General features: G+C 39.2%; 1 protein-coding gene across 4 annotated transcripts in view; it reads right to left on the bottom strand.

Annotated features, from left to right (window-relative positions):
* The window catches only part of LOC132383490 (transcription factor AP-2-beta-like), a 120,526-nt gene that overhangs the window by 102,174 nt on the left and 2,285 nt on the right, over positions 1-16,067 (bottom strand). Inside the window, exons 2-6 of one of the 4 annotated variants that reach the window (XM_059954489.1) lie at positions 13,518-13,882; positions 10,100-10,175; positions 8,294-9,294; positions 7,468-7,855; positions 6,405-6,866 (exon numbers count right to left, since the gene is read on the bottom strand). In XM_059954489.1, the coding sequence (XP_059810472.1) occupies positions 6,405-6,866; positions 7,468-7,494 (489 nt within the window). In that variant the 5' untranslated portion in view covers positions 7,495-7,855; positions 8,294-9,294; positions 10,100-10,175; positions 13,518-13,882. Of the gene's footprint in view, positions 1-6,404; positions 6,867-7,467; positions 9,295-10,099; positions 10,176-13,517; positions 13,883-16,067 lie in introns of all 4 variants that reach the window. The other 3 variants (XM_059954492.1, XM_059954491.1, XM_059954490.1) reach the window with 3 other exon arrangements.

The following is a 16,067-nucleotide window of genomic DNA, read 5'->3' as shown; positions in this document are numbered from 1 at the left end:
ATTGATGACTGGTACTGTGGTGACCATGGTTCTGAAATTTACACTTTGCTATTTATTATTGTCCCTCTATCCCTAATCCGCGTGGTGTTTGTTTCTCCATTACTTCTGCATATTTATTTATCATATATATAAAATAAATCAGCAAGATACATAATCATTTGTAAATAGAAGAGCTGAGGCCTTTAGGGTCAGATTCCAATTAATAATTGCTGCTTGCTCCCAACAATATTTTAGAAATGGAAGAGAACATGATTGGATACTTTTAATTTGTACCCAACAAATAATTGTTAAATGAGCTGAAAAGTGATTTGCTGCGACTGAACATTTCTGTCTGCCGACTGAGGATTTGCGCTTAAAGTGGAATTTGGGCTGACTTCAACTCTGACCAATTCTCCGGCCTGGATCAAACTTTTGTATGGTTGAAATATATAGGGCCCAAATCCTGAATCCGAAGTAATTGGCATGTTTCAAATTACTCATTCTAATTAGATGAGAGTGCACTTGATGCCCAATGTACGTGATTTAATGATTATTTAATGTGTCGTGCTCCTACAACAGATTTTCCCCCAAATCCTGATATTAAACTATTAAAAATAAGAGAAAATCTGCAGATACTGGGAATCAAAGCAGCACACACAAAATGCTGGGAGAACTCAGCAGGCCAGGCAGCATCTATGGAAAAGAGTAAACCGTCCGACGTTTCGGGCCGAGACCCTTCTTCAGAAACTATCAAACTCTAACGGACAAACGCAGGAAAAAAGACGAGGAGATAAAACCATCTGCATGCAGCACTAAATAATGAACTGTAAGGGATAAGGAATTAAAATTTGGACCAGTGTCGTGGTATGGAGTCTTCAACATGTTATTCTTACATCGGGACTAAAAGGGCAATACCTTGATATTTTATCTGATGCATCAATGTTCTCCCCGGTATATTTGGAAAAGTGGACTGGCGGAATCAGATTCTTCCCCTTTGCCCCCTCAAACCCAGGTCTAACAGTGATTTTTTTTTAAAGATGCACAACAGTACACTGGGTATCTTAAAGGGTTAAAGTATCTCATCTCCATAGTACCCATCGTGCAAACAGATATGTATTATAAAGCATTAGAATTAGCGCCATATGTCCTGGTTGTTTATGGTCACTTTGGGATTTAAGTCATAGCATCTGTGATACGACAGAGCCATCATCAACAGGAAATCCTATTTATATCGAACCACGTTGAGAGAAGTGGTCCGTCTGATTGTAGTTTGTTGCGCAAGTCTGGTGAAGAATCTAGACAGACAGAGCGTGGGGCTCCTAAGCGCTCTCTTACAAACGTAGGAGTAAACCTGTAAGCACCAACACATGACTCTAAAAGCGTCGTGTAAATTGATCAAATGTCCTGCCAGTCTTCAGTACTAATTTAAGTTACTTTGGTTTGTCAAGCGGCACAGAGCTTACTGCACCCGAACTGCAGACTTCATGAATATCGATTGCTTCAAGGCGAGAACATAAGTTTGAAACGAAAGTTGGTATTCCATGGGTAATGGTCAGTGTTGTAAACATGAAATATCCACGAGGTTACTTTAGTGTAAAACTAATGCAGCATTAATCTGTTCCGGGAGGTCTCGCTGAAGCACTCGGGCAGTCTAAAACACCTTTGACGGAACTGGCCCTTCAATGTGTCCACTTCGGTATTCATACTCACAGTTCGTAATGGATTTCATAACACAAGACAGAAGGGGGGGGGGGGATTGGGACGGGATCAACAGGAAAGTACCTCATAGAATTCCATCAGTCCCCTGCTCAGATCAAACGTATTACCCTTGTTTTGGTACATCGAGCAGAAGGCTCGAGTCTAATACAAACGTGTCAAGTCCTCAATCGCCAGGGGACAATTTCTAAATGAATTTACCACATTAGGAGAAAAGTTAATGGTATACATTTTGTCAATGCCGTTGATATCCTGCAAAACGATAATCTAACAGAAAAGGTACAATTCAAACTAAACTAAAACTTTTCTAAAAATATAATTAACAGTGTTAGGTTAACTTTTTTAACCAACAGCCGCAAAATACATCATCGTTTCCGGCCTTTTGAGAATGTAAGGTGTTTGAATTAATCTCCATTTGAATTTCAAAATATAAGTACAGAGGAAATATATCTCTTGCAAGCCGCGTTCCAATACAATTACGGAAGCTAATAAGTATACATTATACTGTGTGGATCATGTCCTTATTACATTACAGCTTTAAATTAGGGAGAGTTACGGTTTATGGTAAATTGAAATTACTGAATTCCTCAAGGAATTATATCCCATTGCTAGCAATAAACGCTCCTTTGTGATTACATTATCGTTTTATATCACAATAATTCGCAATGATTAGCGATAAGAACGGTTACTTTCGAACTCGAAGCGAACTTTCACTCAAAACGCTTTCCCCATTCAAAACCGAAGACCCCGATTATGTCAGGCTGGTAAATCCTATTTGCTCTCCCAATTTTGCATACTGTAATAATTTTAAAGCAAAGAAGAATACTCGGCGTAGTCCTAAAAACTCAACAGAGCAGAGATCAAGTTGGTAGTTGATTAAATATCTCCGGTTAGCAAAACTAGTACTAATGGGCAGGTAGTTCGCAGTTTGTTAACTTTCTGATGTGCTGTGACTTAAATATAAATTCTTTTAGCTGCTTAATAATTTCAATATTTGAGAACTATGTTGAAATAAATGTTCTACGAATATCAGTTTTCGGTCATCATCTGTGAGTGATAAAACTACAGTTCTCCCCTCTTAAATAATGCCTAATCTTTGGCAGTACACATCAGGGGTAATATGACTTTGAGGGAATGTGAGATTATGCGATATGTGACATTTAGGCGATATGATATTAATCCTACTGCGATATCGAATACATTAAGATATTGAACCTGGATCATTCGGGCGAATGCTACGTTGCAGTAGGAAATTTAAGGTCGAAGTTTAGAACTTGTATTAAATATGACGGGAGAAATATAATGTTACGTGGAATCTGAGAGTTGAGAGACATCTGATATTGATAGAGTGCGACATTGGGAGGAAAGTGCCATGGGGCGGGAACAGGGTGGGGTGACAATAGATTAAAGATCAGCAAAATGCACATGTTGCCCCTTTCCTTCTGCCAAAATACTTATCACCGAATCTCATTGTGTACTATCTGCACCTTCCAATAAAAGCTAGTTTCTTTAAAAAAAAGCAAGATCGAACATTCCGCGGATTCTTCACAATTAGTTTCACATCCAGGTGGTTGTGGGTCGTGCTGTATCTGTTCTGAGAATTTACGACGTGTCTCGGGTTCTCATGTCCTTTAAGAGTTTGTGTTCTGAGAGCAGTAAATCATTAAACGTCCCTCATTATCTAACCAGATTTCACGGTATTTTCACTTCGTTCAATTTGGCTTTATTTTGTCCTCTAGGAAGGTAAAACGGTAGTCGACGTTACGCTAGGAAACTATTTGAAATTTATTGCGGAACTTATTTTAATACAGACGTTATATTATTTAAAGATTATGACCCATGGAAGTTCTTATTAAAGCATTGTTAGTCCGTCAGTACACATTATGTCGCGATCAGGGCAATAGTTAAACGAGAAACACCAGCTGGTAATTTAGTAATTAAAACACGTTCTTTCGGTGGGAATTGCAGTATTTGAAAATGAACTAAGTGTTATTCTGGAAATAATTATTTACCAGGAGCAGAAATTTCAGGCGAGTGACAGGCCGTTTCTCATTAAACTGACACCTGGAATGGCACTACTGTGCTAAGACCCAGTATCACGTTAAGGCTATGCACCTGGTTCCTAACTTACACCGAAACTCGTGCAATATGAATTATACACCAAAACATCATGCGGAGACCGCACTAATACTCCCGGTAGCAAACGCCCTCTAACTAAGTTAGAGGTGCAATCCATTTCTATCAAAGACCGGTTGTTATTATATAGCTATCATGTTACCTTGTCGACAGAATGACTCTTTTGAATGGGAAAAAAAAACTTTTGGGAACATAATAATATCTTCATAGGCCTTTTTGCCAACGCTCTATCTATAATACGAATTTAAAACCTGTCTTCATTGAATCCAGATATAATATAATTGTGTTAGTTCAATTAAGCAGATTGCTCTATTTAAAATGAATGCATTTCAAATTGGCATCTGCAACAAATGTGCTCATGACGTTATGAATTGAAAGATTATTACCCTTATGCCTTCCCGCATTGAGTAGAAATCTATAGTGGGCCCATGATCTGATAACTATAATAGCATCAACTGAGAGGCCCCAGAACTTGGGCGGAAACGGTGGAATGAGTAGGTCTGCGGGCAACAGGGACGGGAAAGGCTTTTCAAAAAGAATTGAAAGATGCCATCGACAAAGTGAAAAGTAAAGGCGAAGTTAAGATTGGAGATCATAGTGAAGTCAATTCGGAAACCTTTAAAAAAGTCGCACCTTTGCTCGCATTTCTCTGATATTTACGATCCGCTTCACTTGATTTAAGTAAAACAGAAATTTTGGCACTGGTAAACGTAAAGATCGCTTTTCAAAAGCAATATATAATTTTTAATGAAAATAAAAGGTAATTCTGTTTGTAACGAAGCATGGAGACTCAACAGTTTCATCCAAAGGAGGGAAAACTAATTTATCATTTTGCACCTAGTTATAAAATGATCAGAGAAAAGCAATGTTAATAACAGTGAAAAGTTACGCTCCCATATTTTTCAACATCGTCGCAATCCGCATAAAGCGGGCATTTTGTAAGCGATACTCTTTCTGTGCTCTGAATAACTAATTTTAGCCCTTCGACGGCAGACGATTTCTTCTCATATTTATTTGCTATTCGGAATCTGTTTTTTTCGTTAAACACTACACGCCCGTACAGCGCGCGGAGTTAATAAAGCGAATTGTGTTTACAAAACCTATAATTAGAAAAAATCTTTCAGTGGAACGATCCACCGAGACCAAGTTGAATAGATCTCGTCAATACTGGAGCCAAGGGAGAGACCATACAGGATTTAGTGATATGCTCATCTTAAATTGTTCTTGATTTTATTTGAGACAACTCATCCGGGCAGAACGAATTCAAACCGAGGGATCTGCCTTAAGACCGTACATGTATTGTATTAATAACATATTGCCGTGCTTATGGTTAAGTTGAGTAAAGGCGGAAACCGAATTATACTACTCAACATATTTATTTTTAATTCTGATATTTTTTGCTGTATATCAACGAAATTGAAATGAAAAAAAAAGCAACACCTACAACGTTGTTATTACTAGGAGAGCTCGATTGTATGTCTGTAACATACACGATGCGCCACTGGTTGTCACTTTCGTTTTGAACACCCTGGCATCACGGGATTCATCGAAAAAGGCAACAATCATAATAAATAACTAGATGTGAATCTCTGCAGCAAGGACTTGCCGTTCACCCGACCAGATTAATGTGAGTGCCCTGAAGAGAATTAAGTATTGGAATTGCTGGATGTTAATCCAGATTGGACATCAACACCCGACACTATTTCGTGAAACCTGTCAGTTTATGCTATGACCGTCAAGCTACATTGTTAAAGTATAAAACCAACAACCCATCCAAATCCTGAACACAGAAGAGAACAAAGGGTGTGGGGTGTGTTGTGGGGGGCGACGGGGGGGGGGGGTGAGAGACAACCACAGTGCATAGCCAACGTGTGACAATTATAAACCGATTCTATTAATAAAACTACACTTGCTCTTCGTACTTTAAGTTAACTCATTACTAAGTTTCTTTTTCCTTCCAAACCAAATTGTTGTGCTGTATATGGGGCAGAACGATTCCCTCGCCGTACATTACATCACTCCTTTAAAACTATGCAGATTTTATTTTAAAATATTTATGATATAATAATGATATATTTATGAGTCTCCCGCCTAAACGTTGATTTGGGAAATCAATTTATAAAATGGAACTAAACGTTCGGAGACGAGCAAGTTCAGGATAAAACGCAAATTCGAGAACAAAATATAGCCGAATGTCCTGTTTTCCATTGCGGTCATTAATGACAGGAGGGATTCGTTGAGTTTGATCAGAGCATCTTTTCGGATTGGCGAACTGGTATAAATACAGTGTCAGCGTTTGCAAACAATGCTACCAAGTCCTCCCATGTCCAATGTGAGCTTGCCACAGGGAGACCGGGGAGAGACAACTGATCAGTTCATAGAAAACTTTTCAAATTCGTGCGCTGTCATTTAGTTATTTTAATTTCCCTGCAAAAAGAAATTTCGGGAATAACCTTAAATTTACATCTGTAATCCTTAGGGCCGGCTTATTTAATTTAAAAAAAACAACAAAATGTCACTAGAATAACTGTCCCATCACGCATGCCTCCATGTTATAAGATAGGAGCCCGTACCTGTACGTCATCGAGCCCGTGGTGATTGAGAGCGTGGAGAGCGAGCGTGTCAACCAGCCCATGGTTTGAGTCAAGGCCGTGGCCAGAGTGGAGAAGCACATCAGGCCGCCGGATCCCATGATAATCCCGACGGTGATCAAGGCTTGACAACTGAGACAGACCCCGGGGTTGGTGCAGGATACCCTGCTCGGCCGCCACCTCCTGGCGTTGCCTCTGTTGCCACGGGTGCTGCTGGGGCTGGTGCAAAGGGCTGGCCAGGGAATAAGGATCGTTGACGTGAGCGTAGGGCTCCTGACTCTGAGGGTAGGGCAGGGGCTGGTAGGGCGGTGGGAAGTAAGGCGGCTGGAAGTCCGAAGAAGGGGTATGCGAGAGCGGCGGGGCCGTGGAGTAGGGAGCCTGGCTCATGGAGCCGAGCTGGGCGAGCCGGGCACTATGACTGCTGTTCATTCCATCATGCCGATCCTGAAAGAGGAAACAGAACAGCGATTACTGGAGCGAAACTCGTTGCATGCACACAGGCAAAACAACACAGTGCTCCCCGCTCCATTCCCTTCCCTTCTTCGATTTAACGAGCCGATCCTTGGAGGTTTCTCTCCCTCTCCCTGTTTTACAGTTCCAACTGCGCAGTACTATTTTAAGTTCGATTCTCCGCCGAACTTCTGTCTATATCTAAAATCGGACCTTTTTCCCTGACAAGTTACTTTGAGGAAATATATCGGCTGCAAATCCGGAAATAAGTCAACCACCCCCACCACTAGCCCCGAGGAAAAAAAGACCCCCTCCCTCCCCACACACCCCTCATCTCTACAGTTCTCCCGATTTGTTTTTCCGTTGTGTGTAAAAGTTGTCCTTTGTTGGAGTTGCAGTTTTGACTCGTTTATTTCGCCATTGTGAGAAACATAAAGTTCGCCAAAATAACGAAAAGGGCGGATAAAAACAACGCGCGTTTTCGGAACCATCTGTTGTTATTTTACTCGATACGAAAATAAACGCAGTCGCGATAACGTTTTTAGCTTCGATTTCATATAAATGACGCCGTTCCCCCCTTTTCTACTGTTCTTACCATTGCAGCGTATGTGTGCACCAACATCTGTGCGATCTGAGGACACCAAATCCCAAACAATCCCAGTCGTTTTGTATGTGTGTCTGCGTCTTGTATCAATCGGAGCAACTCCAAAGAATTAGGAGAAAATGAGCCCAAAATCCATATAAAGATCCGTATGCTGGGGTTTATTTGGAAGAGAAACCAAGAGGCTAGGATCGTATCCGACTTTCTCTCTCTCTCTTTCTCTCTCCCTCTCTCTCTTGCTGTGAGTCTCTCCCACTGAGTCCAGGCTTTCTCTTCTATTAAATATCACCAAATCTTTAATCAGCCAGGCGTGAACGAGCACCGCGCGTTCCCGACGCTCGGCTCCGGGGACGCGCACTTCCTGTGTCAAATTGAACAACTCCTGGTGCGGGAGGGATAAGGAAATAGTAGTGGAACCGAAAGAGATATTTCAAAGAAAAGCAAGAGACAATATAACGCACGCTGGCTATTTTATTTATTAAGAATTGTCTATGCGTGTGCTTTGCACATAACTGCCGCCCTGTTCCCCGCAAGTCGAACGCGAAGTGAACAAAATTATCCAGAGCCCAAGAATAGCGTGCAAAAGCAGACCTCTGATAAAGCAGATTAATCATTGATGTTTCACAGAACACGAACACACTTTAACATGCATTTGGCATTAAAATAAAACAGTAAAAGGACATGCACTTCTTTTGGGGAGGCTGTTCAAACTCGGAATGGAGACAACTCGTTTAAAGTTTGAGAGTGGCCTAGACGGTAAGTACGCAAACGCGGCGACAGCGGGCTTTATCGACCTTTCTCTAGCGATCGCGGACGTTACCGGAGGGCCTGTTTTAAATCTGAATGCGTTGAGCAGTTGGCGTCGCTTGCGGCTCCACTGCCTCAGAACCCAGCTTTATGCTGAATGCTTGCCGGAGTTTCCAGCTCTGCCAAAGCCTTGGAGATTCGTCGACTCCCCCAAAAGAAACAAAATATTGCGGTTAATCGTTTTTGGCTACTCTTGTTCAGATTGCATATAACAATGAGTGAAATTAAAAATTCAGACACTCGCTTTTGGGGAGTGTATGATGATACAGGTAACTGCAAACTTCACATTCTACCTTATAGCTAGTGTCATTTTTCTTAGATTTAGTGATTAGCTGCTTTGATAAAAGAGGGACATTTAGCAAATTATTTTCAACAGTGAAAAGGGCAAATACTTTCTACTGGCGTACTTATTTCATTTTCTCCAGTACTCTCTTAACGGCTCTGTAAAAGGCCAACGTCCTTTATGGAATCCGCTCCTTTGTATTTTTCCCCTGTCCTTTAGTATTATTGTCTTACTCAATTACAGGTACAAAGGCTCTCCAAACCATGGTGATCTGCAGAAAAACTTTCTGCTCCAACAGCATCCGTAAATCTGCAAATCTCAACTGTAATACTAAATAAGCAATTGGAAAATGTTACTTACATTTCCGAATTCCTGATATTAATATTAAGTTGTTAGTTAGCAGGTAGAACTAATAAATTATTAGATTAGTTTTCAGCTCCGGAACTGCTTTTTTTTTGCTAGATAGCAGTTGGACGTTGTAGAAACGTTCATTTGTGATCTTTGCTGCGAATGTTGTCCCCGTTACTTTACATTTTACTGGAAATGTTTGTAAATACATAGTTTACACAATGCGGATGAAACGAACGCTGAGGTGAGTGTGGGGAGCTGATACTGTCTCTGATTTAATTAACAGGAAACTGGGTCGATGCAATAACCAAATCTTAGAACAGTAATTAAACATCAACATTACCTGTATTCTGGGCGACGTTCACAAATGTCCCGTCTTCACCCTAACGTTTGGTTAACCGCAATGTTAGTAATAAAGTTTGGGTCAGTTGCAATGACCATTTCGTAACGGCATTGCCACAGGGGATAGCTAATTTACATTTTAAATCCCCAATGTGCGGGGCCGTATATGATATGGTGCTACAATATTTTAAAATCAAAATATTAAAACTCAAAATAAAAAATAATATTAGAAAACTTTCTGAAACAAATTACCCGGAAGTTTAGAACTGTGCGCGATAAGTAATAATGGGGGGAGGGAAGCAAACAATTCAATTTTTAAAAAATGATCTTTATTGTACGAACCAGCCACAAGGCAATCTATCTTTTAGACACTAGAAACAAGGCACATAGTTTGGCAAGCGGATTTGAGAAATTCGTCAATTTAAACAGAATACTACTTCAATCTTTTGCTGTTGACATCAGATTTCTCTTTAATTCTTTTGAAAATGAACTGTCCCTTTAATATGTGAAAGTGTTTGCGAGAGGAGAAGGGGTTGAATATATAGTATATACATGTAAGTGGGTGCGCGTTGGTCTTGAGAAACTGATAAATGTGAGTCCTGATTTTTAAAACGATATACATACATGGATACATTATGTGAAAGTGGAGTGTGAGAAAACTGTAGGCGTAGGGTGGGAAGGTGGTCCATTATACTTAGTTGTACTGCTATTAACGAATCGCACTGCAGTGAGGATATGGATGGCATTCTGAAGGATACACGTATTGGATAGAAAAAACGCAGCTTTTCGATCGAGTTTGCGAAAATCACCCATTGTAGCCATATGGCAAATAATGATGAAACATACCGCGGGCTTTCTTCCATCCGTTCCCGTGGCAGAGCATCGTCCTTTGTAGCCATCTCTTCTCAATCAAGAACTGCACCTTAAAAAAATCAAAACTTTCTGATCTTTAACAAAATAATTTCCCTGATGAAGGGCTAGTTATCCGAGCGTTAAAAATAAATGGCATCAAGAATATCCTTAATACTTCAAAGCCTTTAAAATTTGCCAGGTTAAATCAATATGCGTATGGTTATGGCACTAAGGTACATTATACAGACTTTTCTAAATGTTGTTGCTACCTATGTACCCAACTTTTCAATTTCTAAGTTGAAGCTAAACAACTTTATCTTATGATCGTGGTTCGACTCATTCAATGGATTTATGTTTTTATTTTTAAGAAGTTATTAGTGTAATAAAAAGTAAAGGAGAAAACGCTTTCCCGCTGTCATTGTTTGAAGAACATTTCTCCGGATAACAGAACCTGGATAAAACATGCATTCTGGAACACGGTTCCCTTCCTATTCAGCGTCCATTTCCCCTCTCCTAATTACGGATAAATGAAATCACGTAAAAGTCCTAAGGAAATCCAATATCCATAATTTATCTGAAATTTGGGACCAAATTAATGCCACACTTAAAATGCTCGCATTCACGCAAATGCGTACAAGAGATATCAAAAAGTGCAAATTCACAACCGTGTGAACGTGCACTTTGATGCAGGAAGGCCGCAGCTTCATTGCAAATCTACTCATACATAACCTCATTCGTCTTATTCCTTCCAAATAAAACCAATAGTTTGACAGCAGACAGATAGCTGGTGTAACAGGTAAGGCGAAAGGTAAAGTTCAACGTAAATTTATTACCAAAGTACATATATCACCATATACAACCATGAGCGTCAATTTCTTGTGGGCATTCATAGTAAGTACAAGAAACACAATAGAATCAATAAAGATGGTTTTATAAAAATCACACATATTATGCATGGGCTCAAAGAGAGAATGGAAATGCTGCCTCCATGATAAAAGTCAATAGTCCACAAAAGTTGGTAGTTATTTATAAAACAGAATATAACATGGAGTTAGTTAGATCCAATGAAACTCCAATAGGTAGAAAGTCAGGCACGTTTCCTATTTTCTCTACTCTCAGTCTTAACCTTCCTAACTTTTTGGATGGGTAGTTGCGGGCTGGTGGAGTTAGGACGAAGAGTTTTAATATACCACTAAAGCAAGTGATCTTTTTTTTTAATTATAAACTTTAATACAAGAACATTTAAATACAGCGGTATTTATGCGTAAAATTTTAAATTGGAAGGGACTCTGCTGTCTTTCTAATACAATTCATCAATTAACTCCGACTTCCGAGATGCCTCACTTTCCTGGCAATTGATTCGCTGAATACTACTTATGCCTCTTCTACAATCCTACAGAAGTTGCACAAAAGAGTTACATCCGCGTGGTTTCCTAGAGATGAATCCCAGTGAGTACAACAATAAAAAATCAGAAGCAAATAACGTTTAGTTCTTAGTGTTTTCTGAATTCCTCGGATAACAATGCGCTCTTTGTTTGGGCATTCTGTGGTTCTGATATCATTATATCCCTACAAATGATTTTTCGATTACATTATATACAGACATATGCTTAAATATTAAAATGTCATCCGCACGGGCCCGTGAATCTTCTTTGAACAGTTGCCATCTGAATATTTGCTATCAAATATTTCTATTGCTGATGTCTTTGCGCTTCCATTTTTTTTCATTGCTGTTAATGTTAGCTCATCCTTCTTTACGTACTCCGGCATGATGCTACGAATGCGTGTCATTACTCTCATGTGTTTACAACATTACTAGCTTCTTTCAGTAACTTTCATCGCCGATTGCTGTTTGTGTTTTCTGTTATAAATGTGTCTGAGATTTGATTCCCTCTCTGCACGTCTTTGCATAATACGTAAATTGAACCCTCGGTTCCCCGTGTCAGCTTTGAGCATTCACAGATTGAAGATCTCACATTAAAATCAATTGAATTCTCCCTCTGTCGCCCGCAGCAATCCCCGGCTTTTTGTTTTGTTGTTGGACGGGAAAAGGGGAGAAGCGATTGTGGGTGAATCTTATCGCCTTTAGAAAGACCAGAATTCATTCTTTTAACAGTATTAATTAAATCAGCTATTAAATTACTTTGGTTATCAAATGTCATTTTCATTGCCACACACTTAGTGACAAATATGGATTATTCCTGCGCTAAGTCACAAGGCCGACTATCGAATTGATGTTCGTTCTTTTTACCTAACATGAATTATTTTTCACTAATGTATGTCACCGATGATTTAATTTATTGACTAACCCCAGCCCATCAACCCCTAACACGCGTGCACTTGCAGAGCCACATCCGGGATGGAAGCAGTAAGAAGCAAGTATCTAAATATGAGGGGGGAAAAAATAACACGCGGTGAAGTAACGCGGGCGTTTGAAATGTATTCAGAATTATCTCCAGAAGTAGAAGTTCGAAAATGAGGCTGAAACTGAGGCACTTATAAAACTTATCTTCTGTTCGAAGATCGTACTGGTTCGCCCTCTATTTGTTAGCATTTGTGAAAATAAAGACTAATAAACGACCCGTGTTTTTTTTTGTGCAGCGAGTGCTGCGACACGAAATTCCGTCTTTTATAGGTGTGCATTGGATATAGTGCTGTTTAACATTTCCCCGCCCAGCCCAGAAGCACTGTGCATCAGTGTCACAGCGACACCCAGCGGAGCAAACTAATCTACACACCGCTCCATTCAGCCCTGGAAGGAATCGGAATCTAAAATGTTCTTGTCGGCATTTAATGTTAACCGAGGAAACAGGCAAGAGAACTTGCTCCTTTCTCCCAAATCCTCGACTCAGATTTAACCTCATTCTTCAGTGTAGCTTTACTGTGAATGCGTACAATTATTTGTAATTCAATGTACAATAACAGAACCACTTTTATTTATGTGCCCGGTGTAAAATATTCAGCCATCCGGCTGCCAGGTTATCGGAAGAAGAATGGTGTTTTCTCTTTTGTTAAAAAGGTTGGGCATTGTTGTTTTGCAAAGTCTGGGATTTCAGATAAAATGGTAAATCTGACCGTGAGTTGTTTAAAACACTGGAATCTTCAACGTGAATCAAAACGACCGGCAGCATCCATATGAAAAAATGAAATGAGCATTAAAACTTCTGAGACAGTGTAACGATCACCTGAAGAAGGCGATTTAACAGCAGTAGTTACAAGTTAACTGTGAACTGATAAGCATTCACATTCTAAAAATCCCTGGATAATATACTGTATCTGCTGGGAACTTTATAAAGATCTCCTTTCCCAAGAGAAGGTCTAAAATTTGCCTGCAGGCTCTTAACATTAAAAATTAACTACCCAAGTTTAGAGTTCTGTTTGTGCATTCAAGCACAGCTCCTTTGTCACTAACCTCTGTGTAACTCATGGAGAAGTCATGGTATAAAGTAGGTCTGCTTCACCGAGGGTCACACCTTCAAGCAGCCCGGACTTCTGTTGCTTCCGCTTTGAATAAGTTATAGAACTTTCAAATCTTGTAGGCAATTTACTGAACTCCATTAAGGTTTATTATCGGAGCCAGGAATTGTTGTTAAAACAATGATGAGTATAAAGGCGCTTGTAGTTATTTAAGCTTACACAGTAGAGTAACTTTGGACATGGGCCGATATGAAATTGATTGTCAATATCCAAAGTTACTGTCCTAGTGCTCCGACACTATTCCCTCAAGTGAAAAGAGCTTGAGATGTCTGTGACTTTGGTGCCCTTGCACAGTGAAATCTGTAAAAGAAGAATAAGGCATAACATCTCAAGCGTTGATATACACTTTTTAAACTCTGATAAAGAAAATTGGAATGCAGTCATTAAATTCAGAGTCGTTTGTATAGTATTAATTTTTAAAGGCATACAAATGTTGGAAGTAAAATTGAAAACATATTTTTGTTTTTTTCTTTCCATCTATTTTACTCGTGCTATAACTAAATTTTCCCTCTCGATATGTATCTTACTGTAGTTGTGCGTACCCACTCTAATATACACTGAACTCTTTGTTACGTCCCAGTTTATACTGAACTCGTCAAACAAATTATTTAAAATACAAAATCCTTTGTTATGTTTAGGCAGGTCCTACAAAAGTCTAGTTCTAACTACCATACCGATAATAGGTTTCAATTTAAGAAATAGCTGCAGCAGAAGATTTTTTTAATAACTAAATATGAAAATTGTGACTAATGGCAGATGCCATTAGTTTTCATTCCATGTCTATTACTTTATTCAATTACATAAAACCTGTATGAATGATCAAGAACAATTTCCATTTATTTGACACGAACACCGTAAAACGTGGCAAGGTGCAAGGTCAGAGAAAAACAGGCATCTTAATGTTTTTGCTTTTTAAAGACGTTTTGAGTATGGACTTAGACCAGCATCCAGCATTACTTTAAATGAAGCAGATTATTCACCTCCCGTTTTCTAAAACTGGTGCCAGCTCCAGGTGTAACTGTAAAATTAGTTAACTAGAACGAAGCTGATGGGTAATCATTTCAGGCATGTGTATGTACCGAGTCATAAATTAACCAACGTGCACTGCAATCAGAACACACCATGAGTATTATACAGTTCAGGTCACCGTGACACAGTATTCCTCCTAGCGTCAGTGCAGATAAGAACCGTGAGGGTGACCTCTAGCGTTAGAAGTCTGACTTATGGGGAACGGTTGGTGGAACTTGGACTTTATGGCCTTAAAGTCAGTTGCTTCAGCGGTGGCTTTATGAAATTACATGCTTAAAAATATCTATCACAAAAAAACAATATGAATAATCAATGCCAATTTCAACAACCATTATTGAATTAGAGGCGAAATTTTAAACTACTAAAACAAACAAACTTGGGACCAACATAATATACCACTGGACAGGCAGTATGGCCCACGATGCTATGCCAATCTCGATGCCAGATTATATTAATGTCCTGCACTTCATCCATATCCCTCTTTTCCCTTCATTTTCATGAGCCATCTAAAAGACTCTTAAACTCCAAGCTGCTAATTCCATTGTGTAATCCATTCCAGGAACCTATCACTCTCCGTGTAAAAAAAAACTTGCCCTCATATCATCTTTAAATTTCCTCCATCTGACCTTAAAATAATATCCACTGCTATTTGATATTTCTATCCTGCGTGAAAAGATTCTGACTGTGTGCCTATCTATGACGCTCTTAATTTGGTATACTATGGGCAGACAGTCAGAATTGTTCGCAAAGTCATCGAAATATGTTAAAGGATTCTTCTTCATAGAAAGACTGACAAACACACATTGGTTAATGCTTTAGAGTCAAGGAAGAACCAACAATTGTCTGCAATTGAAAGATGTTACAGATACTTTGAATTGATTCAATGCTATTCAAAATACTCCCAAAGATTATGCAGACTATTTAAACTGCACCACTCAATCTTGCTACAGTGATACCATCACTTTTTAAAGAGGGGCTATGAAATACTATAAATGGAGCCTTACTAGTATTGATCACATCTCACAAACAAATTTTGGGAGCTCCTTCATATCTCTATGGACAGACCATTGGTCAGATTAGAGCTGACTGCAATTGCCATTCCAGTTATTTGCTTTGAATTTAAACATTTGAATCTGAATATATCTGAACATAAATTTAGCCATAGTGCTTTGTGTTAAACAGGAACACATCTTTTTATACATGTACTGTATGTTCATAGTATGAATCATTCAGGGTCAATTCCTAGCCTCTACGCAATTGTTTGATCCTAATTGAGGCTTGCATCCAGGAATCCTATAATGAATCCCATTGTCCATGAGCTGTTCTAGAGAAAAACAAGATGTTACTCTTCATCAGATTTTGGTGATTTGTATAGTAGATTCATAGAGCAATGTCTATGGCTCTATAATAAAAATCAGAATAAATTCCAAATCAGGACTGGGCCTGGCATTTGACA

This window comes from Hypanus sabinus, chromosome 30 (genome assembly GCF_030144855.1).
Source record: "Hypanus sabinus isolate sHypSab1 chromosome 30, sHypSab1.hap1, whole genome shotgun sequence".
In the NCBI taxonomy this organism is placed as follows: Eukaryota; Metazoa; Chordata; class Chondrichthyes; order Myliobatiformes; family Dasyatidae; genus Hypanus; species Hypanus sabinus.
Note: the sequence above shows the minus strand (reverse complement) of the source record. Positions and strands in the feature narration are given on the sequence as shown.